Raw genomic sequence first — 23,463 nt, 5'->3', positions numbered from 1 at the left:
TATGTAAACCACAGAAAAATCGATTGTCCCCCTTTGTCCATCTCAAGCGCTTGAATGGATTTTGGTGAAAACCCAATACTGATTTGAAAGAAGAAGAAAAAAAAGAATGTACATTTCGCTCCCAATCTTCCTCTGCTATATTGAGCAATTTTCTGGTATGTTTCTACTTGCCTTTCTTATACTTTCTGCCTGGTGACAAAGACTGATTTCTCAAAAGCAAACCAATATTTGAAATAAGCCCACAACATTAGGTTTCAGAATACTAGTAGAAAGATCAAGCATGCATTTTATGAGGCATGCCAGATTCAGAATTATGCAAAACAATTTTTCACTGCATAAAAATAAAAGTATAAACATGCCCTAAACCCATCATTTTTCCTATTCTCTAACGTAACATTCTTATTTCTCTGAGTTCTTTTCAATTTTTCAAAAGATTAAGACATTCTTAGTCATAACAAGCTTTCTTAAATTAGGACAATTTGCTGTTGCTTTTGTATACTTACAAAAATATGTGCATGAGTTTTCTGAAATTTAAACCCACTTATTTTGTGGAACCCCCTTATTAGCAAAAACAATTTATATATGCCAAAACAAGCCATTTTATATAGAAATCCCACTAAGTAATAAGGAGATGAGAGAGTATTATTATATTTAATACTTTCTTTACATTATTTCCTATGTTTTTAAAATCTAGAATTATTTCTTTTTTTAGTTAAAATTGGGCTAAATTGGATTTTCTAAAATCCAATTATTTTAAGAGATCAGACAATGGAGACTACTTACTAATGGCAGAACAAGAAGCAGTTCTACCAGAAATAGAAGCCAGTTTTTATTCCATATTGTGCTAATGTTTCTGACACAACCCACATTTCTTGGAAATAAATTCTGAAAATTAAAACAGAAGTATTAGAACCCATTTGAACTGTAGCAGCTATTTATATTGGTGTGACTCAAAGTGCGGGTAGCAGACTGATGCTAGTCCTCAAAGTGTTACTTGTTCATATTGAGATAGGAAGAAAACTTGAGTTATTTGGAAACTTTTATAGCAATTTGATATTGCTACAACATCCAAGCACACAATTTAGTAATTAGTTTTTATACTTTTCAACAAAAATATCAATCTGGCAGGAATTGGAAATGTAAAAATCTTATTCTTTACCACAGACAGTCTGAGAAGCACTGCTCTGGAGAACATTTGTGAGACTCTGGAAGAGTTTCAGGTGGAGAAGGAAATGGATAAGAAACAACTCTCTGGTGGAAGAAAAAAGGAGGAAGGAAGGAAGGAAGGAAAGAAGGAAGGGAGAGAGGGAGCAAGGGGGAGGGAGGGAGGGGAAAGGATGGACGGAGGGAGGGACTTAAACTACTCAGCAACAGACACAAATGAACACAGTAGAAGACTGGAAATGTATGACCCATGTGAGGGAAAGATTAATTTTCCCCTTGATAGTGTTCTCATTGATTGTGAATTCTCTGTTTAAGTCAGCCTCTTTCCAGCCTCAGGTGACAGAACCCAACTCAATATAGCATAAACAGAATGAGATAACCCATTGACTTGCATAAGTGGAGACTCTTGGTATAAAGCTTGTCACAGGGATTCTAAAGATTTGGGGTCATTATTATTATTTATTCATTTATGCTGTCCCACTCCTTCTCCTACCCCTCTCTCCCATCATTTCTTTGTCAGGATTGTCCTATACTGTTTTACTGTAGTTGGGATTCTACCATATAGTGGGGAAGAGGGGATAGCTTTTGATGGCGCATGGCTTATGTCATCTTACCTTAGCCACTTCAGAGGTAAGGGGGAGCCTAAGAGAGCAGACATAAAATACCCGAGGAGTACTCTCACAGCCCCACTTATGCAGTGTGCTCAATTTTGTACCATTTCTCACAGCCAAGGAGAGAGGAGAATACATCTATGCACATGTCTGTGGCCAGGGTGGGTTAGACTGGAGTAGAGCACAAATGGAGAACTATGATCAATAGCCCCACCGGAAGCACATTTTTAAGGGCAAGTTCCCCAGCGATAGGGAGACGTTCCCCAGCGATAGAGAGATGATGTTATAGAAGAATGGAAGAAGGGCTGAGCAGAACAAGCATGGAATCCAACAAATATGAGAAGTCGCAGGTGGTAGAAGACATAAGAAAAAATTCAATCAGGAAAATGAAAAGGGAAGAAGTGCTCATCCCCAGCAGCTTGAAAAAATGACATGTTTTTCCAATTCCGTTTTCTCTCTCATACATGAGGTACTTGTTTATATATGAAAATAGCCTGACCCTAATTTGCCCCAGAATTAGAGAGGTTCAGAGTCTTGCTTATGGGACCTCCTATAGACTGGACTCCTATAGACTCCTGATAGAGGGGTGTGTGATGATCACTATACCCTCTGTAAGACAGACTTCAAGCCAACTGGGTGCCAAATGCTCTCTGATACAAGTCTCCATAGCCCTATATATATTTAGGCTCTGATCCACTCACGGTTCTAGGAATAATTGTGGTCTTAAGCAGAAGGGATTTGAAGAGCACTATGTTGACAGCGTTACCTTATGTATCATCTTGCTTCTGACAACTGAGTATTTGTCTTGATTATAGGAACCAGTCTCCACTTCTAACCTGGTATGGCTTTCTAAGCTCACTGCACAGTTCAAGCCCCTATTTAATAACCCATACAATATCCTTGTTCCTCTAGAAGCAAGGCCTGTGTTTGTGCTAGGCCCTAGTGCTCAGATATGGGCTCAGTACTCTGGTGACTGAAACAATTGGCCCCTGCCTATTGGGCTATCAGAATAACATCTGTGCCTGATATCCCTTTGGTTGCATCTATTATGTCACCACATTCTTCTAGGTTAAATTCACCCAGTTCATAGAGCTCAACTCAGTTTAGTTGGTATCTGCAGCACCTGATCTATTGCAGGAGGCACATCTATTTCTAGGTTAGTGTTTCCTACAATCTTTACTGTCCCTTTGCTGTTAACCTGATTTTTATATGACCAATTACAAATATAATTCATGGAATTAAGAACAACTCAAAAATATCTGCAAGGTCAGATATTTGATCATTCTTCTAATCTCCCAATTCTGCATCTGTTGATTTCCATTGATGCCATTCTGTTTAGTGTGCCAGAACCAGCTCAACACATTTGCCCTGTTGATAATGGAAACATAATCTGCTCAAATTATCTTTATGAATTGAGAGATTATAATATTACTTTGTAAAATGGAGAACATAATGATGGCTGAGCATATTTGTTACTTGCTAGTCTGCCAATAAACCAATGGGTGCATCTACTTCCATCAGAGTAGCTCAGCATGTTGCTTATTGGGTCAGATTCTCCTGCCTCAAATACCATTGTAAATGTCTTTGTAAGCCCCAGTTAACACTTTTAGGCTATTAAGGGATGTAGCAGTGTTTAGCAGACTATTTTGCTGACCAAAAAAGATTCTTCTGCACTGGTAATATTCAGACTGATGGGTGAAGAAGAGAAAACTCAGTAAAACATGAGTTAGGACTCAGAATTTAAAGATTCATAATTAGGTTCACAGTGTATGGAAATTTTAGTTTTGAAGCAAAGGAAGCTAAAAATAAACTTAAATATAATCAGGAAAAGCAAAGGAGGAGTTTAAAACACTGTTTTTTCAGTAAAAAGTCACAATCCTTTGTTCTTATTTATAAATTGAAGTGATACTAGTCATTAGAGAAATACAAATCAACACCAGTTAGAATGGCAATCATTAAACAGTCAGGAAACAAAAGATGCTGGAGAGGATTTGGAGAAATAGGATCACTTTTACGCTGTTGGTGGGAGCGTAAATTCGTTCAACCATTGTGGAAGACAGTGTGCGATTCCTCAAGGATCCAGAACCAGAAATATCATTTGACCCAGCAATCTGATTACTGGGTATATACTGAAAGGATTATAATTCATTCTACTATAAAGATACGTGAACCATGTATGTTTATTGCAACACTGTTCACAATAGCCAAGACTTGGAACCAACCCAAATGCCCATCAATGATAGACTGGATAAAGAAAACGTGGCACATACACACCAAGGAATACAATGCAGCCATTAAAAAGGATGAGTTCATGTCCTTTGCAGTGACATGGATGAAGCTGGAAATCATCATTCTTAGCAAACTAACACAGGAACAGAAAACAAAACACTGCATGTTCTCACTCATAAGTGAGAAGGAGAAACAAGGAGAACACATGGACACAGGGAGGGGAACATCACACACTAGGGCCTGTTGGGGGATGGGGGACTAGGGTAGGGATAGCATTAGAAGAAATACCTAATGTAGACAATGGGTTGATGGGTGCAGCAAACCACCATGGCATGTGTATACCTATGTAACAAACCCACATGTTCTGCACATGTATCTCAGAACTTAAAGTATAATAAAATAAATAAATAAACTGTAGTGATAAAGACAGCAAATCTGTAGAAAAACACTTCAAAGACAGGCAAGTAAGAATATTAACCTGAATGCAAAATTGTTTTGAGATCATACTCTAGAATTGAGAGTTGGCGTATAAAAGGGGGGTACTAGGAGGATTATAAATTCCCAGCAGATATCAGACTGCATATCCCAAATATTTTTTATTTTCCTGATCAGTAAACATATTTCTTAGAAATTTGGATCATCAGAACTTGGAGTGCCCAATACAGAATAAAGTCAAAACAACTTTGACTGCCCCTAAGGATTGTAAATGAATGGCGTTAAATTGTATATGTTGTGGCTTTTTGCAAAATTGAGAGTCTGGTCCAAACTGACATATCAAATGCAATTTATACCAAATAAGTGCATAGGAAATTAAATAATAAGAACAGAATAACTATGAAACTTACATTTTATGCTTCATATCTCTTACTTTTCCTGATGTCTTCTCTTTTTAATCACAATGTTTATTTTATTTTTCCCGTTATGGATGAAACCTAATGATTAGAGAAAACAAAGATATGGAAAATTATAAAGACGGAAGAGCAAACCCACTGGAAGCCCTAGCATCCAGAAGCAATGTGGCCCACTGTTGGCTATTGCTGTTCATCTCTTCTAAGCCTTTAAAAATACATGTTTTCATCATTGTATATATGCCTTGATATGGTTTGGTTGTGTCCCCACCCAAATCTCATCTTGAATTGTAATCCTCATAATCCTGATGTGTCATGGGAGGTAATTGAATCATGGTGGTGGTTTCCCCTATGCTGTTCTCATGATAGTGAGTGAGCCTTCATGAGATCTGATGGTTTTATAAACATCTGGCATTTCCCCTGCTGGCACTCATTCTCTATCCTGTTGCCCTGTGAAGAGGTGCCTTCTGCCATGACTGCAAGTTTCCTGAGGCCTCCCTAGCCATGTGGAACTGTGATTCTATTAAATCTCTTTTGTTTATAAATTACCAGTCTCCGGTATTTCCTTACAGCAATGTGAGAAAGGACTAATGCATACCATTTTTAATCTGGCATAATATTTACATAACTTTTAAACATAGCTTTACCAAGTTATTGACAACCCTTTAGATACATTTTAATGATTTTATAATGATACATAATTTACCTAGGTATTCATCTAATGAGCATTTAGTTTGTTTTCACTCTTTTCAGTATTGTCAGTCAGGCTAGGATTAACATCTTTGTTCTTTACTCTTCTTTGGCATCTAGCTGAGAATGCATTCTTGTATAACAACCCACAACAATATGTTTACTATGTAACTAGCATTTATCTTTCCATTTAGCTTTTTTTTATAAATTTGATGGCATCACTAAAGTGGAGTTTCTTGCTGTAAACATAAGAAGCAGCAGGAAAATGTTGCATGCTATCAGATGTACATTAGGCTTATCTATGGATTAGTATTCTTTTTAAAATTCTGTATTACTAAAGAATGGACATATATATCACAGTAAGAAATGAATTCTACTAGAATTCATCCATGTAAGCCTTCTGCAACAGTGTTTTACTACCCACCACTAACAACGTAGCACAAAAACAGCTGAATAAAGGAATATTTGAAGCCACAAACACTGCAGTATTTTACAAACCTTGTCTCTTATTAAGGAACAAGTAGAACTAATGTCATGCAGATTATTCCAAACTGCTATGTTGTATGGTATATTCCAAGTAATTCCATTTTCAATAATGGATTAGGGCTGTTATTCTTTTGGAAATTCAAAATAAATCTCACTATGAAGCTGCAAACCATTCTGAGGAAAACAAATATAAAAACAAGATGAACTTTTATGTCCTTTTCAAGTCTGAACTGCTATGAAAACACTACGATTAGGAAATGACATGTTTTAATGACCAAAATGTTTTCAATGATGCTATTAAAAATTTCTAAGCTATCTAATCTGAATCTAATACATTTTCAAGTTTTGTTGGTTTTTACCTCAGAATCTTTCACATCTATTCTTTTCTATCATTCCTAGACTTCTGAACTGTTACTGATCAAACTCCCTTATTAGGTATTGCTTTGTAGCTTGCAATCCAGTTATAGGTATATAGATTTATTTGTTTATCAATTATACAAATGCACCACTGTATTAACATTTATACATTGTAAAATTATACAATGATAAATGAAAAACATTTAATAGTAAATATAAACACAAATAGAAGTTCAAATATTTCCTCTTGCCCATTCAGTAGCTGGCCTTGTATGGCACTTGGGTTATATTCCCCACTCTGAGAACTGGCCTGGACTGTAACTTGCAAACTGTTCTCTTGCCCCCTTTCTCACCCTTTTTCTGTCTGATACAGTTTGGCTCTATATCCCCACTCAAATCTCATGTTGAATTATAATCCCCATGGAGAGAAACCTGGGGGAGGTGATTGGATCATGGGGGTGGATTTCCCCCTTGCTGTTCTTGTGATTGTGAGTGAGTTTTCATAAGATCTGGTTGTTTGAAATTGTGTAGCACTTCCCCCTTCACTCTCTCTCTTTCTCTTGCTCCTGCCATATAAGATGTGTTTGCTTCCTGTTTCCCTTCTACCATAATTGTAAGTTTCCTGGGGCCTCTCCAGCCATGCATCCTGTATAGCCTGCAAAACCCTGAGTCAATTAAATCTGTTTTCTTTATAAATTATGCAGTCTCAGGTAGTTCTTTATAGCAATCCCAGAATGGATCAATACCGAAAATTGGTAAGAGAGAAGTGGCACATTGCTATAAAGATAACTGAAAATGTGGAAGCAACTTTGGAGCTGAGTAACGGGCAGAGGTTGGAACTGTTTGGAGGGCTCAGAAGAAGACAGGAAGATGAGGGAAAGTGGGACTTGTTAAATGGTTGTTACCAAAATGTCCATAGTGATATGGGCAGTGAAGTCCAGGCTGAGGTGGTTTCAGATGGAGATAGGAACTGGAGTAAAGGTCATTCTCGCTATACTTTAGCCAAGTTACTGGCAGCATTGTGCCTCTGTTCTAAGGATCTGTGGAACTTTGAATTTGAGAGAGATGATTTGGGATATCTGGCGGAAGAAATTTCTAAGCAGCAAAGCATTCAAGATGTGGCCTGGTTGCTTCTAACAGCATATGCTCATATATGTGAACAAAGAGGTTATCTGAAATTGAAACATATTTAAAAGGGAAGCAGAGCATAAAAGTTTAGAAAATTCTCAGCCCATCCATGTGGTAGAAAAGAAAAAACCCATTTTCTGGTGAGGAATTCAACACCGCAGGAATTTGCATAAATACAGAGGAGCTGAATGTTAACAGGCAACACAATGGGGAAAATACCTCCAGGGCATTTCAGAGACCCTTGTGGCAGCCCCTCTCATCATAGGCCTGGAGGCCTAGGAGGGAAAAATCATTTCATGGACAAGGCCTAGGGCCCTGCTGCTCTGTGCAGCCTCAGGACATGGAGCCCTGCATCATGGCCACAGCTGCTCCAGCTCCAGCCACGGTTAAAAGGGACCAAGGTACAGCTCTCGTCGTTGCTTCAGAGGGTGCAAGCCCTAAGCCTTGGCACCTTCTACATGGTGTTGAGCCTATAGGTGTGCAGAAGGCAAGAGCTGAGGGTTGGGAGCTTCTGCCTAGATTTCAGAGGATGAATGGAAATGCCTGGATATCCACTCAGAAGTCTGCTGCAGGGGTAGAACCCTCATGGAGAATCTCTACTAGGGCAGAGCAGAGAGGAAATGTGTGGTTGGAGCCTCCACATGGAGTCCCCACTGGGGCACTGCCTACTGGAGTTGTGAGAAGAGGGCCATCATCCTCCAGACCCCAGAATGGTAAATCCACTGACAAGTTTCACTGTGTAACTGGGAAAGCCACAAATACTCAATGCCAGCCCATGAAAGCAGCTACAGGGGCTGGACCCTGCAGAACCACAGGGCTGAAGCTGTCCAAGTCCTTGGGAGGCCACCCCTCACATCAGTGTGGCCTGGACGTGAGATATGGATTCAAAGGAGATTATTTGGGAGCTTTAAGATTTAATAACTGCCCTGCTGAAGTTCAAACTTGCATGGGACCTGTAGCCCTTTTTGTGTTGGCCAATTTCTCCTTTTTGGAATAGGAGTATTTAGCCAGTGCCTATACCCCCATTGTATCTTGGAAGTAACTAATTTGTTTTTGATTTTACAGGCTCAGAGGTGGAAGGGACTTGCCTTGTCTCAGATGAGACTTTGGACTTGGACATTTGAGTTAATGCTGAAATGAGTTAAGACTTGGGGGACTGTTAGAAGGGATGATAGAATTTTGCAATGTGAGAATGACATGAGATTTGGGAGGCATAGGGGAGGAACGATATGGTTTGGCTTTATGTCTCCACCCAAATCTCACGTTGAATTTCTAATCCCCAGTGTTGGGGAGGGACATGGTGGGACGTGATTGGGTCATAGGGGCTTATTTCCTTCTTGCTGTTCTTGTGATAGTGAGTGAGGTCTCACAAGATCTGGTTCTTTGAAAGTGTGTAGCACTTCCCTCTTCACTCTCTCTCTCTTCCTCCTGCTCCCACCATGTAAGAGGTGTTTGCTTCCCCTTTGCCTTCTGCCATGATTGTAAGTTTCCTGAGTCCTCCCCAGCCATGCTTCCTGACAGTCTGTGGAATCATTAACCGATTAAACCTCTTTTCTTTATAAATTACCCAGTCTCAGGTAGTTCTTTATAGCAATGTGAGAACAGACTAATACATTATCCAACCTCAACCCATCTGTCAGTGGCTTGTTTAAAGTGCAAATACGACCATGTTATTCACCTTTTAAAAAGTATTCTATAATTCCAAATTGACAGAAAGGTAAAGTAGAAACATCTTAGGTTATCACATGAGGCCTTTCATTGTCTAGTTCCATTCTCTCATTATTGATCTATGTTCTAACTAAAAAAACTACTCGGTTTTCTGAAATTGAATGCTCTTCATACTTTTAATTTTTATTACAGTGTTTCTTTTAACCAGAATGTACTTCCTTTGGCTGCCTCCTCTACTACTATTTAGAAATTTAGCTCACCAATTTAACGTTTGAGATGTAGCTTGACAATTTTATCTTCTATGATATATTTCTGGACACCTTTTGCCAATTCTCTATTTCCCTCATAACAACTATTTTATTGCATTAAAATTGTTTATGTGCTGTATGAGTCTACCTCTAAGTTGAGATTCTAGAGACAAGTAATCTGACAGATTCATCTTTGTAGATATTTGCAACCTCATACATCTGTGGCAGTTAGAATAATGCCTGGCACATAGCAATAAATGTTTGTGGAATTAATGAATGAATGGGAGTCCATACCAAAATTACTGGAGAAGACTTAACATATTCTACCTGGTGGCAAGTTATTACTTTGCAAAAATACTCATTTAGTTATGAAGATACAATTTATCTAAGATCAAGTATTTAGTGTCTAGAATGAAATATTGAGTATAAAATAACTTTTAAAAATGAGTGACAGAGTTCATAAAAGTACCCAATGTTTGGAATGTTTATAGCAATGCCTCTCCTGGTTAGCAAACCTGGCTACTACTTAAAGGACAACTGAATTAGGAAGAATATTTACATTGAGCATTGACATGTGACAACTAAAGTCAAGATTTTCGGTTAACTAAACTAATATTTTCCATTGCTCTTTAATAGCCTTCAGCATCTTTACAAGGTTGAGTTCTATTTCTATTTCATTTACACTTTTTAAAACTTATGAATTACTGTTAAATTTTTAGGAAATTCCCATTTAGCATTTGCTAATATGATCATTTTTCTCCTTTAAGTTATGGTGTAATAAGTTATATTGATTTATTACCTGATATTGAACCATCTGCATTCCTGTACCATACCTTTCTTGGTAAAGGACATTATTCTTCTGATAGTCATGTATTATATTTGCTAACATTTCATCTTGATGTTTTGCATTTGCCTTCATAAGAGTAATAGGTTTATATCGTTGATGAGTAATGTAATTTCTTATTTTGTTTTAGAAATCATATGAAATAAGCATTGAATCAAACTTACCTCAAAGGTTGAATTTAGGAAGGAAATTCTAGCATTTCTATCAAGTCAGGACTTATGATAGCTAACATTCATCAAGTGCTTATTTTGTGCCAATTACAATTCAGTGCTTTATGTATTCACTTAAACCCTACAGCATCCCATGAACCAGAAATTATAATTACTATCTTCATCTTGGGGCAGACGAATTGAGACACAGAGATGTAAAGTAGCCAGAGTCATATAGAACGTAAATTGCAGAGTCAGGATTTGAACTCAGGCATTCTGGATCCAGAGCCTACATTCTTTACCAATATGCATTCTTTTCCCCATCATGTTGCAGAGGAAAACATAAATCTCAGGAATTATTTGTCCGAAGAATCTGACATAATCATTGTTAATTGGCCTAAGACTATTTAAATAATGTAGAATTTATAAGAGAAATACCCTAACTACATACCATCAACTAATAATATAGATTGGAGACTGTGTTTAACTACTTAAAAACATAGTTAAAAATATTACCAAAGTAATAACATTTTTTTTTGTTTCATCTTTTCAGTAATCTTGACACAGAAGAGCTATGTGGTAAGTGTTTCTTTAAGATCAGTCAAACCCATTACTTGCTTAAGAAGGAAAACGAGTATTGTCTGATATATATGAACCTTGGAATTAATGCTGTATATTAGGAGTTCAAAAAAAAAAGGAAAAATTAATCGAGATCTCAAGGAATTTATCTTTATCCATGAATTTTGCTCAAGCATGTATTTCACTCCAGAAAGAGTTGGGCCTCATTAGTTTGTTTACAGAAGAAGAATTGTTGTTACAATCAGTACATTAGTTTCACAAGAGCAAATTCTCCACAAGTTTGAATATATTTTTAAATTGATGTTTAATACAACTTCATTATTCTCTGCATGATATATTGTGCAGAGCCTTTTGTTACTATCTTATAAAGCTGTCTTCTTGAAATGTAAAAATAACTTTGTTTCATACCTGCCTAAACCATTCTGGAGTTGTAAATGTCACTTGCAAAACAAGTGATTCAATGGGGACAGATACATCTTTACAAATGCCTGGTTTAATAGCCTCTTCATTTATTTTCTTCATCTTTATGGTTAGAACAGTAGTTAAAGATTAGAAATATGGAAAGGTAAAATTTTAAAATTTTATTATTCTATGAAAAAATAGAACATTATGAGACTATTCAATTTGAAACAGCTATCTTTCTTTGAATACTGGAAGGTTTAATGTTTTATGTTTTAAGATAAATGTTTAAGATAATACTTTTATTTAAGTTCAATCTTATTGTCTAGGCTGCTGAAAACATTTTTGGTAGTTAGAGTTGAGTTTTGTCTGAGAACTCCTCATTGAAACTATCAGCATTTCCTGAACATCTTCTAATTCTTACAGTTTCAGAATTTACCAAAACCATAAAAAAGGCCACTTTCTTATATTCAGGAGTGGTTATTTTCCATTTCATCAAAGTGGTAGAGCAACACCAAAAGATGTTATACAAGAACAAAATATCAGAATACAGGGTTTCAAGGCAAAAGCTGAACAAAATGAGCATAATCTCCAACCACGACCTTTCAAATTTTCCAATGATTGTAAAAAAGCTCATGCTTCTTATCCTAGCATAGTGTCCCTCCCAGGTTCAGGGAGGAAAATCCAATTGAAATTCAAGATACGTTTATGGAGGAGCAAGGTACTCCGGTACCAAAGCAGGTCATGCTTTTGTTACTTATGAAATACCAGCAGGGAAAATCATGCCATTCTTTCAGACACAGTCAGATGGTAGCATTGTGCACACATGGTTAAGTACCTGAAAGTGCCCATAGGGACCATTGCCGTGAGGCTTTATGATGAATAGCAGTCACCATAAAGGCCAAGTTGTGGTCCACTCTCATCTATGTGCACACAGTCCTGGTTAGTGAAGTGAAAAGATAAAATGGAGAACACAAGATTATCTTGATAATTTCACTAAGGTGGCAGACCCATTTCCCTAAAATATCTAGCTATGTCAGGCCAAAGTAATTATTTCTGCAAATCATTCATTTCTATCTATTTTTTGTTTTTTACTTAACTTTGCCTGGGTAGGCCACAGCTGATAACAAAGCAAACTGTTATAAGGGCTTTTAAGATAAAAACACTAAGTGGTTCTTCTTTATTTGCTATGCTGCCTGCCTGTTGTCATTAAGGAATATTGTGTTATCCTCTATTTTCCCTTAAAAATACTTCAAGTTCTACAGTGAGAACTCATGGACACAGGAAGGGGAACATCACACTCCGGGGACTGTTGTGGGCTGGGGGGAGTGGGGAGGGACAGCATTAGGAGATATACCTAATGCTAAATGACGAGTTAATGGGTGCAGCAAAACAACATGGCACATGGATACATATGTAACAAACCTGCACATTGTGCACATGTACCCTAAAACCTAAAGTATAATAAATTAAAAAAAAGTACTTCAAGTTCTAAAGTATGATAGCATATCTCCACTTAACTCCTCTGCTGAAAAAAATATTTTAAAAATATGCCTTTTTTCTATAATGGAACTAGATTAGGTCCTTATCCTGTATTTATGGAAAAAGCTTTGCCTATGATTTTCCCCCTATAGCTTTAGTTAGGGAACTGGTATGTGGGGCTTTAATGCAACAGGAATTTTTCTGTGTTTTTTAAATCCAGTGATTGTATTCACAGTCATGTGTTATAATCCTCCCCCTCTCTGTTCAAGAATATGCATTTTAATCTCCAGAGTGTCATTTCATTTCTCATTATTTTGTGAATATAAAGTAAATATTTAAGTTGGATTCTAATCAAAGCCAAATGCTTCAGTGTTAGCAAGTGAAATATGTCAATTCACACCCGGCACAAATTCCCCCTTGTGCGTGGGAGGGGCAGAACTTGATTGGCATGAAAAGTAGATTTCATATGTTCTTTCCTAGAAGCCAATTAAAAGTTGCAGGTATGTAAAACTTTAATTCTGAGGTTTTTACTTAATTTGTCAGTTACTAAGTTAAGGACCTAGAATTTAAAATATTTATTTTGAAAAAAATGTCTTTGTAAGTTTAATTGTGAAAGTAATACATAACTACTATTTTTAAACTTTAACAGAATTATGTAGGTGTATAAGCTAATATGTCAATCCTCTCTGCCACTCATTGTCATCCCCAATACTGAGCTCTACTATTTACTTGGAACATATTCTTCCAGACATTATTATGTGTATATTGACATTGACATATATGTATATGTGTTGTTGTTGCTTTTTCCAGCAGTGAGATTATACTATCTGATTAGTGCAATTGCATCCCATTCTCCTTCATTTTATTTAAAGGCTGCATAGTGTCTCATGTACCTTAATTTTTTTCAATCAAGTTCCTTTTAATGGATTTTCAATTTGAATCCAACTTTCCATGGGAAAAACAGGACTGAAATAAATATTCTCATATACATTATTCTCACACTCATGTTCAAGTAATTCTGGATGGTAGATTCCCAAACATGTAATTCCTCAATCAAGGTTTCTCTAAGGTGCACACCCACCAGCAGTGTATAGAAGTGCCAAAATTATCCACTCTTCACATACAATTGTGAAGGCCTTCCTAAATGCGTTTTTTTTTTTTTGCCATATCTTATCACGATCAGTCAATACATAACTCAGTTTTAATTAGGCAATTGTGTTTGAACTCTGGCATTAAAGCTTTGATTTTGTATTTCTACCACAATTAGCTCTAATCTAAAGCATTCAGGAGTATAATTACTACCTTTCCTGGCCCTACCCTGTTTATGACTGTTTTCATAACCTTACTCATTTTTACTGAACCGTTTTGCAGATCTTGAAGTTGGTAGTTAAGAATAGGTAGTTGAAATATTTATAGATGGGTGAAGAATAATTGCAATGAATGTGCTTGATCTGAAAGCCTTTCTGTAAGAAAGCTTTGTGAGCAAGGTTTAATATATTTAATAGTGTAATGTCTCATCTAGTCGGCTGTTATCTACCAAATATTAAACTATTTTACAAGTTATATGAAGTCTATAAATAAGATGGATAAAAACTGGGGGTACGGGGGCCAGGCGCGGTGGCTCACGCCTGTAATCCCAGCACTTTGGGAGGCTGAGGCGGGTGGATCACGAGATCAGGAGATCGAGACCACGGTGAAACCCCGTCTCTACTAAAAATACAAAAAAAAAAAAAGTAGTAGTCCCAGCTACTCTGGAGGCTGAGGCAGGAGAATGGCATGAATCCGGGAGGTGGAGCTTGCAGTGAGCTGAGATCACGCCACTGCATTCCAGCCTGGGCGACAGAGCAAGACTCTGTCTCAAAAAAATAATAATAATAAAATAAATAAAATAAAAAAACTGAGCGTACGGGAAACTCTAGAATAAAAGCTTATTCCCTTCATACCCAAGGTTCCTTTCAGTAGCTGTGCACTAAGCACCCAGGCTGCAGAGACTGGCAGAGCCTGGACAGTGCTCAGAGACCTATGCCAGCAATTCTGGGTGCTAGGAAATCAGAAGGCTCTATGCCCTCCTCCAGACTCCAGTGGCACATGTCACTGATGATTGAGATGTAAGAGAGTTTGAGTGTCGCTTATCTGCATCCCCTCAAAATAGTCCACATTTCTAGATCTGACTGACCTCCCTATTCAGAACATGCGGGTGTTAACACTCTCTCTCATCTCAATTACTTTCTTTTCAACCTAGTCTACTACTTGAGAAATTCTAACTGCTTGAGAAGTTTAGATGAGACTCATCTAAACTCATGAGAATACTTTGCGAGACCAATTTCCGCTGAGACTTTTGTGGCAGCTGTGGGTCCTTTGCTTCTGACAGAATTATTAAGCTGACCTGAAAACTCAACAACTTGAAAGACTAAGGTGCAGAATAGAAAAACAAAACAAAACTGTAGTTTGGTAATGCAACACCACTGATTAAGTACAGAAAGGCAGGGAGAAACTAATTTATTGTTAGCATTTTAGTAGAGAAGAAGGCACTCTGGATATCCATGAGAATATAGCCTGCTTCTTGACAGATAACAGGCCTACTACATCTGCTTATAAACTGTGCTCTACTTTTTCATCATACCTAATGTTCAGACTCTACTTTTCAATGATACTTCACTTAAACTGATGAGGATTGGTTTTCACACATTTCCGTAAGTGCAATATAACTCTGTTTTGCTTAAGTTCATGAAACCCACATACAGGTTTCAACAAAATAGGTCTTTTCTTCAGGAAGTTCTTCTAGTTACCAAAGGAAAAGAATTTTAAGGAATCAATATTTGTTCCAAATCATTCTTTCTAATGCCATGACTTAGACAACATACATTTGCCCTACTCACACTGGTATTGTGATTCAAATGAGAAACATTAGTCACAAACGTGAGAAACTTGGAATAGAACTTTAGTCCAAGCTCAGCCACTTCCAAAGATGTTACTGTCCTTCCTTCCTGCCTGCCACATCTTGGAGTTTGCAGATCTGCTGAAATTCTGGACTCCACCACTCATTCCACTTCAAAGCTTTGGTATGGCTCATAGTCCTAGTTGTGTGATGAAATCCCTCCTGGCAGTTGATGCCTCCCTTCTCTCTTGATGGTGTCACCAACATTCCCAAATCATCCTTAGTGCATCCCTTCCTTTTCTGATAGGAAAATTTGAGGATGTCACTCTCCTTTTCAAAATTGTTCCATGGCTTCCCATTGCCCATAGTGGTCTCGAATTTACTCTGCATCATAATCTCCTAGGGAACCTCGCCCTCAACCCAAAGATTGTGATTTACTAGAGGAGACCTTCTCAGTTATCTTCATGTCTAACAAGTACCCTAGAGTAGTGTTTCTCAAACTTAAATAAGCCTACAAATCACCTGGGGGTCTTATTAAAATGCAGATTGTGATTCAACAGGACTGGAAGTGGGCCTGAGACACTAAGTTCTAACAAGCTCCTAGGTGAAACTAATGCTGCTGGTCCACAAAACAAACTTTGAACAGGGAGGTACTAGAGGATTCTGACGCAGGTGGTCAAAAACACTTACCTAGACTTGAGGATCAAAGAGCATTTGGCAAGGACTGTTTCCAACACATACAGCTTTGTCTCCCATCACTGACTTTTAGGATTTGTTTCCTTGCTGCCTCTGATTCTCAAATATGTTCCAGCCCTGTTCTTTATGTCTTGGCAGTGCTGAACTACACATACTCCTGCAAACATGACAGGAAAACTGCTGCTTCCATGCCTTTCCTCTGAGTATCCAGCAGGTTAAGCCCTATTCATCTGTTAACTGAGCCATTGGTGGTGTTTCTCCTATGAAGCCCTCTCTGACTCACCCAGGCAGACTTGGGCATTCTTTTTCTTTCTTTTTTTTTTTTTTTCAAAGACAGGACCTCGTTCTGTCACCCAGGCTGGAGTGCAGTGGCACAATCTCGGCTCACTGCAACCTTGGTCTCCCTGGTTCAAGTTCAAGCAATTCTCCTGCCTTATCCTCTATTTGGATTGCACCTTGTATCTGGGCCCTTGAACCATTGTCTTTAACAATGGTTAGGTGTATTGCAGTTGTTCCTTGGAATGTTTATCTCTCGTCTCTGACTGTAGGGTTTCTGTCTTTTCACCTTTGTATTCCAAGCTCCTACAATAGCACCTAGCACATAAAAGGCCCTAAGTAAAGGTTTGTTAGGCCACAGAATGAGTAAGTGAACACTCGCTATGATGAAGTGGAGGGGAGTTATCTCTCTTTATCTATGTTGGATGTGTCTGGCTCTTTCATCTAACTTCCCTCTTTGAGTTTATTGGAGCCCCCTTGCCTTGACTGCCTGACCCATATCCCTCAGTGAGTAAGTTATAAAAGAGCCTTAGTGACACTGAGCTGCACCACCTCAAAATAACCCTTACACTTAGATTTCCAACTGAAGTTCCTATCCACGACTTAAGTATTGTAATTCTCTTCCTTCTCAGTCATTTTCTTTACTATCTAGTGATTGTTCTTTTTTTCTAACTTGGAGAGTTGAGACGAATAAATGGATGAATGAAGGACAGAAAGAATGAAGTCTAGATAGGTGTCAGCTCTGAAGCTTCTAGTCATTGTTTTTCTTATATGCTTTATCAGCATATGCCTGCATCTGTGTGCATAGGTCCAATTTCAAAGTGGAAAGACAACTTAAATTCTCTCCAGGAACCTCTACTAATTAAGCCAAATGTCTATGAATGAAATATTTATTTTAAAAAGTGGCTTTACTCTCTCTCTCTCTCTCTCTCTCTCTCTATATATATATATATAAGAAAATATAAGAAAATTGGAGCACCAGCCTAGTGCATCCTATATATATCTATATATCCCATATATATCTATATATACATAGATATATATATACATAGATATATATAGAGAGAGAGACTTGCTTTTTTAGCATCAATTTTTTTGTTTTCACTTTCTTTTTTTTCTTTGTTTTTTTTTGTTTGTTTGTTTTTTTTTTTTTTAGAGACAATGTCTCATCTGTAGCCCAGGCTGGAGTGCAGTGGCACTATCATGGCTCACTGCAGCCTCGACTTCCAAGGCTCAAGCAATCCTCCCACCTCAGCCTCCCAAGTAGCTGGGATCAGAGGCACATACCACCATGCTGTGTGGCCCAGGCTGGTCACGAATTCCTGGGCTCAAGTGATCCTTCTGCCTTGGCTTCCCAAAATACTAAGATTATAGGCATGAGCTTTCATGCCCAGCCTGTTTTCACTTCATATTTTTGTCTATTTGCATTTAAAAACCCTGTCACAATCCTCTTTGAGGCATTATATATACAAGTTTTTAAATAAAAATGAAGTAACAGCTTCACTTTTTGGCATTTTTCTTATGCTTTTTGCTTGTTTCAACATAGTATAGACTCAGTTCTGATATTCATTATTTTTCCAACTTATGAATATTCTACAGCCACATTAACTGCTTGCTGGCTGATGAAGAGTGTTCATTTGTTATAAATAATTGCACAAATAAAATTAAACATATTTGTCAACCTTATCAAAAAGTCAACATTATAACCACAAATTAAAATGTTATTTTGAAGCAGGTATTTAAGGAGTAAATATTTTATTTATCTTCCAACTAATCACTTTCTAAAGAATCTTTATAAGAGATAGTTTACACCACATTGTTTTTAAGGAATGCATTTTACTTTTTGTCAAAAATATGTTATTTGTTTTTAACCTAAGTGTATACAGACTGTATTTTGACAACCATGATCTGGAATTGATTTAGTGCTCACCTGTGTTTATTTTCTTCTCAAAAGAAGTCTGTACATTAACTAATATATCAGTCAATGGCACTTTCCAGTTGTTATTAATATCAGTATGAACAAATATTTCCTAGAGTATTAAATAAATTAATCAAGGCGGTTTCCATCAAACATGCTGAAATGTATTCCCATAATCTCAAGTGGCTTATATGTGATTATATTTATCATTTCAATTTAGTTCTACAAATACTGTGGCACATTAAAGAGAGATGGCAATAAACTACAGTTCATCCAAGGAAGGGTTCAGAGGAATGGTGAGGACTATTCATGTTTTACTGTCTGAAAACCCTAGATCTTCTCAATATATAAATTTATGTTAAGCTAGTTTGCTTTCATTATAGAAATATATAGATTTCTATAAGTAAATATAAGATTTTGCATTTATATATATTTCAACTTACTAGTTTAGGATCAGTTCATGTTCCATACTTTTAATTTCAATCATAAATCCACTATATTATTTATTCCTAGCAACTGAAAAAAGTGATAGACTTTACTTTTCTCTGCCCAAATTGTTGGAAAAAAAAAAAGATTGTGACAGGGACAGTTACATAGAAGGTGCCACAGAAGACCCTCTCATGTTTTGCATCACTGACTCTTAACCTTGAAAAGAGCTTCCCTTCCTTAAATGTTTCCTCCAAGAAACAATAAAATGTAGCTTAACTTTTTCCTAAAATTACTATCCCAGTGAGATCTATAATACTATGTTGTCAAAAACAATTTTTTATTGAAACATCCTTGTCAGTAGATCCAGATTCATTTTTCCCTATTTTTGTAGGAAGGAACATTTCTTCAAGGATAATGGTACTCATTCAGATTTCCTTTTCTTTTTTCTTGATGTCTTAGTGAAATGAGCAGATTGTCACCTTATTTAGTCTTATTTGGAAACCTTCCAGTTTTCACTTATAGCTGACATTTTGTTTTACTCATTTAAGGAGTAAATCATTAGTTGATTTTTTTGTTTTGTGGTTACCTAAACTCAAATAGGAATTTATTTCAATATTTTCATTTTTCAGAATATTTTTCTCAGCACTTGGGCGAGTATGAGAATGTACTAGCAGCACTTGAAGACCTGAATCTTTCCATCCTGAAGGCAATGGGCAAAACAAAGAAAGTAAGAAAATGTTAATGTTTATTTTCTATAAAAATCTCTTCTTTGAAAAAGATTTTTCTTGAAAATCATACCTATTTTCAAGTATAGATTCTTTATTATCACTGACAGTTTATTTTTCTTCATATTAAATGAGATATGTTATTCATTTGTAACATAATTATAAACACTATATGCCTAAGACTGTGCTTTGTGTTGAGGATACAAAGATACAAAGAGCTGTTAGAATAGCTCTCAGCCTGGTGGTGATACAAGTGTGTAAACTAAGTAGTATGTTTTAGATCTTGTCCCTCCCCAAATCCCATGTTGAATTGTAATCCCCAGTGTTGGAGGTGGGGCCTGGTGGGAGCTGATTGGATCATGGATCACCATTCCCATGGTGCTGTTCTCCTGATGCTGAATGAGTGAGTTATCATGCGATCTGGTTGTTTAAAAGTGTATGGCGCCTCCTCCGCCCCTCTCCTTCCTCCTCTGGCCATGTGACACGCCTTGCTTCTCCTTTGCCTTCCACCATGATTGAAAGCTCCCTGAGGCCTCCCCAGAAACAGAAGCCACTATGCTTCCTGTACAGGCTGAAGAACTGTGAGCCAATTAAACCTCCTTTCTTTATAAATTACCCAGCCTCAGGTATTTCTTTATAGCAATGAGGGAACTGACTAATACACTAAGTATTACAGTATAGCCCAATAAGAAGCACAAGATAAGACATCTAATTCATGCTGGAGATGAGATGACACCTGAACACTTAGAGATAAAGGAAGTTGGTAGAGCTGGACAAAGGAGACCTAAACACAGGGAACAGCACGTGCAGAGGCTCTGAGTCAAGAGGGTCACAGGACACTCTAGGAAATGAAGCTAGACAGTAAGGATAAAGTACCAAAGAGTGGCATGATGTAAGATGAAACTGGAGCTAGGGAGGGCCCACATCTTTCATGATGTCAGCAAAGCTAAGGATTTAGGCCTGTATCCTAAGTGCAAATAAATCAGCAAATAATTTATGCAGAAATAAAAACAAAAAAAACTCATGGAGTCTTTCAAAAAGACCATACAAGAATTAACTTGGGATTGGGGTGGATAATATAGAGGAATAGGATCAGAAAGATGAGTGAGTAGGCTAGTTCATTAGTCTGGGTAAGAAATGTTGATATTTGGAAAACAGTAAAGACTCAACTGAATTTTGAAAACTAAAGTTCAGAAAGTCCCCTAAAACTTCAAGGAAAACAGAAAATATAAGAAAATTGGAGCACCAGCCTAGTGTATCCTATATCCAAATAACAAATTCCAAAAAGAGAGAAAAAAAAAGGAAAACAGGTAAAAAGTGGAATCAGAATACATTTTCTTTAGACCTCTTCAGGAATATTTGGAAACTGTATAATAACTTCATCCCTTGGAAACTTTTCTCCAGAAATGGCCATTAAAAATTTATCTGCTTTGTGTGTCAGCTTCTTCTTGCTCTTCAAGTCTCATCTTAAATACCATGGCCTCAGAAAGGTCTTCTCTGACCACTCTATCTAAAAACAAGAAAAGGTCATCTCAATTAGAGTAGATCATCTGTTCCTTGCTGGCAATTTATCATAATCAGTGAGTAACTGTGCAATGTTTTCGTTGTTGTTTATTTGTTGTCTGTAAAGAGAAAGAAGGGCAGTGACTGTTTTTTGGATTTTTTTAGGTTTTTTTTGTTTTGTTTTTGGCTTACCATGTTTACTCTGAACCTAGCACAGGACCTGACAATTAAAATCACACTCAAAAAATTTATTGATGGATTAAATTAATTGATTGGTTAAATGAACACACACATAGCTCCAAAAGCTAAATACTTTTGCTCCTAAAAGAAAAATTGCTCCTAAGTTAATTTAAGAAGCTTCCAGAATGCCTCTAATAGGAAGAAAAAAACAAGTTATATAATCTTCCTTATTTCCTCAGAAATATGCACTAAAATCATGTTGTTTTCCTTGTATTAAGACAATGAGATTTTGTGGGATTTAAACTGAGGTCAACCTGTTGTTTTGGTTTCTTAAGTTACAAAATCTTTTTCTTGGCACTGACCCTTAAAAATGCATCTGATTCATATTATACTGTTTAACCAAGAAAAACATATGTCTCTGATTTAAATTAAAAAGGAAAAAGAAAAAAAAGAAATAGTCAAAATTAAAATTAGAAAAAGCCCCTTTGTGTAATAGCTCAAAGATGAGTAAAATGCAAGAGTTTTGACGTTTCTCAAGCTACTGTTGAATAGACATCTTCTCCACACTGTCTAGCACATGGACCCTTCAGAATGAGAAATCTAGCATTTTTCTCTATATTTCTACACAGATAAAAAGTCCTGTCTCAGTAGGAAGATCTGATTGTTCTAGGCTTTTATGAAAAATGAAATACAAGCCTTTTGTGATCTATCTTGACTGGCAGTACCTCTGTTTGCAGTGTCAGAGAATGGATAAAATGGGATTTAGCTGCCTACCTTAAACTCCAGGAAGTGACTCAGGACAGATACAATCTGTCATTATTTTCCCTCCTCCTCCTTCTCCCTTAACCCCAGCCTTTTGTCAGATCCTCAAAGGCTACATGGATTATTTTACTTTGCTTGTTATTCTGGAACAAAACACCATAGGTCAAATTCCACATGGCCATTTGAAAGTCCCAAAGGTAACTAAAACCAGAACCCTCTGTCTGAATTTGGAATGTCTCACACACACACACAAAAATAGCTTTGTCAATTAGTTTTTCTTCTTTCTACAGGGTAGAGGTGATAAGCTAACTTGCAGCATTCGTATGTGAAGTGCTTGTAATCTCAAAGCAAATGTAGAATTCTGATGCTACAGCTGAATTCATCATGTGCTATGTTATATAAAGACAAATGGGATTCCCTGTTTATTAGTAGGGCTTAAAAGGAGATTATCATAAGCTAAAGTGAAGAATGGCATTCTTAAAATAATTATTTAGGGTTTGTTAGTTATCTTACTGAGTGCAGCTGTGAAATTTTCCAAAATTAAAATGTATATATATATTTTTCTTCTGACAGTTATTTTTCAAACAAACACACCCTACAATACATTTTCAACAATTTTAAGAAAGAAATAGACTTGAATCCTAGCACTGCCAGGCCTCTGCCTCTCTCTTACTCTCCTACATCTGTCTTCAGGATCTGTTGATTCTCTCTTTAGCATCTACAGATCCCTTTATCTCAATCTTTTCATCTCTCCTCTATCTCTAGTTTTTTTTATGTTGAGCATCTGGGCCTCCCAGGGCTCCATAGTCCTTTCACTAAAGATCACAATCACTTTATTTGAGTCTTACTATGAAAAAGATGAAAGCAATAGGACACAGAATTTCTATTTGGGACAAACATCATTACTGTAATTTTATGTAGGACTTATTATTAAAATTTTCCCTTGTTTTAGGCAAAATATCCAAGCTGAAATGATACCATATGTGGCATAGTAAAATACCCTTGTAGGCTTACAGAAGGCAAGCATTTTAATTATTCATTACAGTTTCATTGCAATCCTTTAAGTATTCAATCCTTAAGTATTTAAAAATAAAATGAAAAAATTATTCTTGGACTTCAGAGCAACCAAACAAAAACACTTTTTAAACCGTTTATTTGACATCTTCTTTTTTCCTTGAAATTATCTGCCAAGATGAGTCTGCTTAGGGAAGAGG

General features: G+C 36.8%; 1 protein-coding gene across 2 annotated transcripts in view; it reads left to right on the top strand.

Annotated features, from left to right (window-relative positions):
* The window catches only part of NECAB1 (N-terminal EF-hand calcium binding protein 1), a 192,890-nt gene that overhangs the window by 72,711 nt on the left and 96,716 nt on the right, over positions 1–23,463 (top strand). For both annotated transcript variants that reach the window (XM_030794921.1, XM_003268280.4), the window contains exons 4-5: positions 10,976–11,001; positions 19,709–19,806. In XM_030794921.1, coding sequence (XP_030650781.1) covers positions 10,976–11,001; positions 19,709–19,806 — 124 coding nt within the window. The remainder of the gene's footprint in view (positions 1–10,975; positions 11,002–19,708; positions 19,807–23,463) is intronic.

This window comes from Nomascus leucogenys, chromosome 16, assembly GCF_006542625.1.
Source record: "Nomascus leucogenys isolate Asia chromosome 16, Asia_NLE_v1, whole genome shotgun sequence".
In the NCBI taxonomy this organism is placed as follows: Eukaryota; Metazoa; Chordata; class Mammalia; order Primates; family Hylobatidae; genus Nomascus; species Nomascus leucogenys.
Note: the sequence above shows the minus strand (reverse complement) of the source record. Positions and strands in the feature narration are given on the sequence as shown.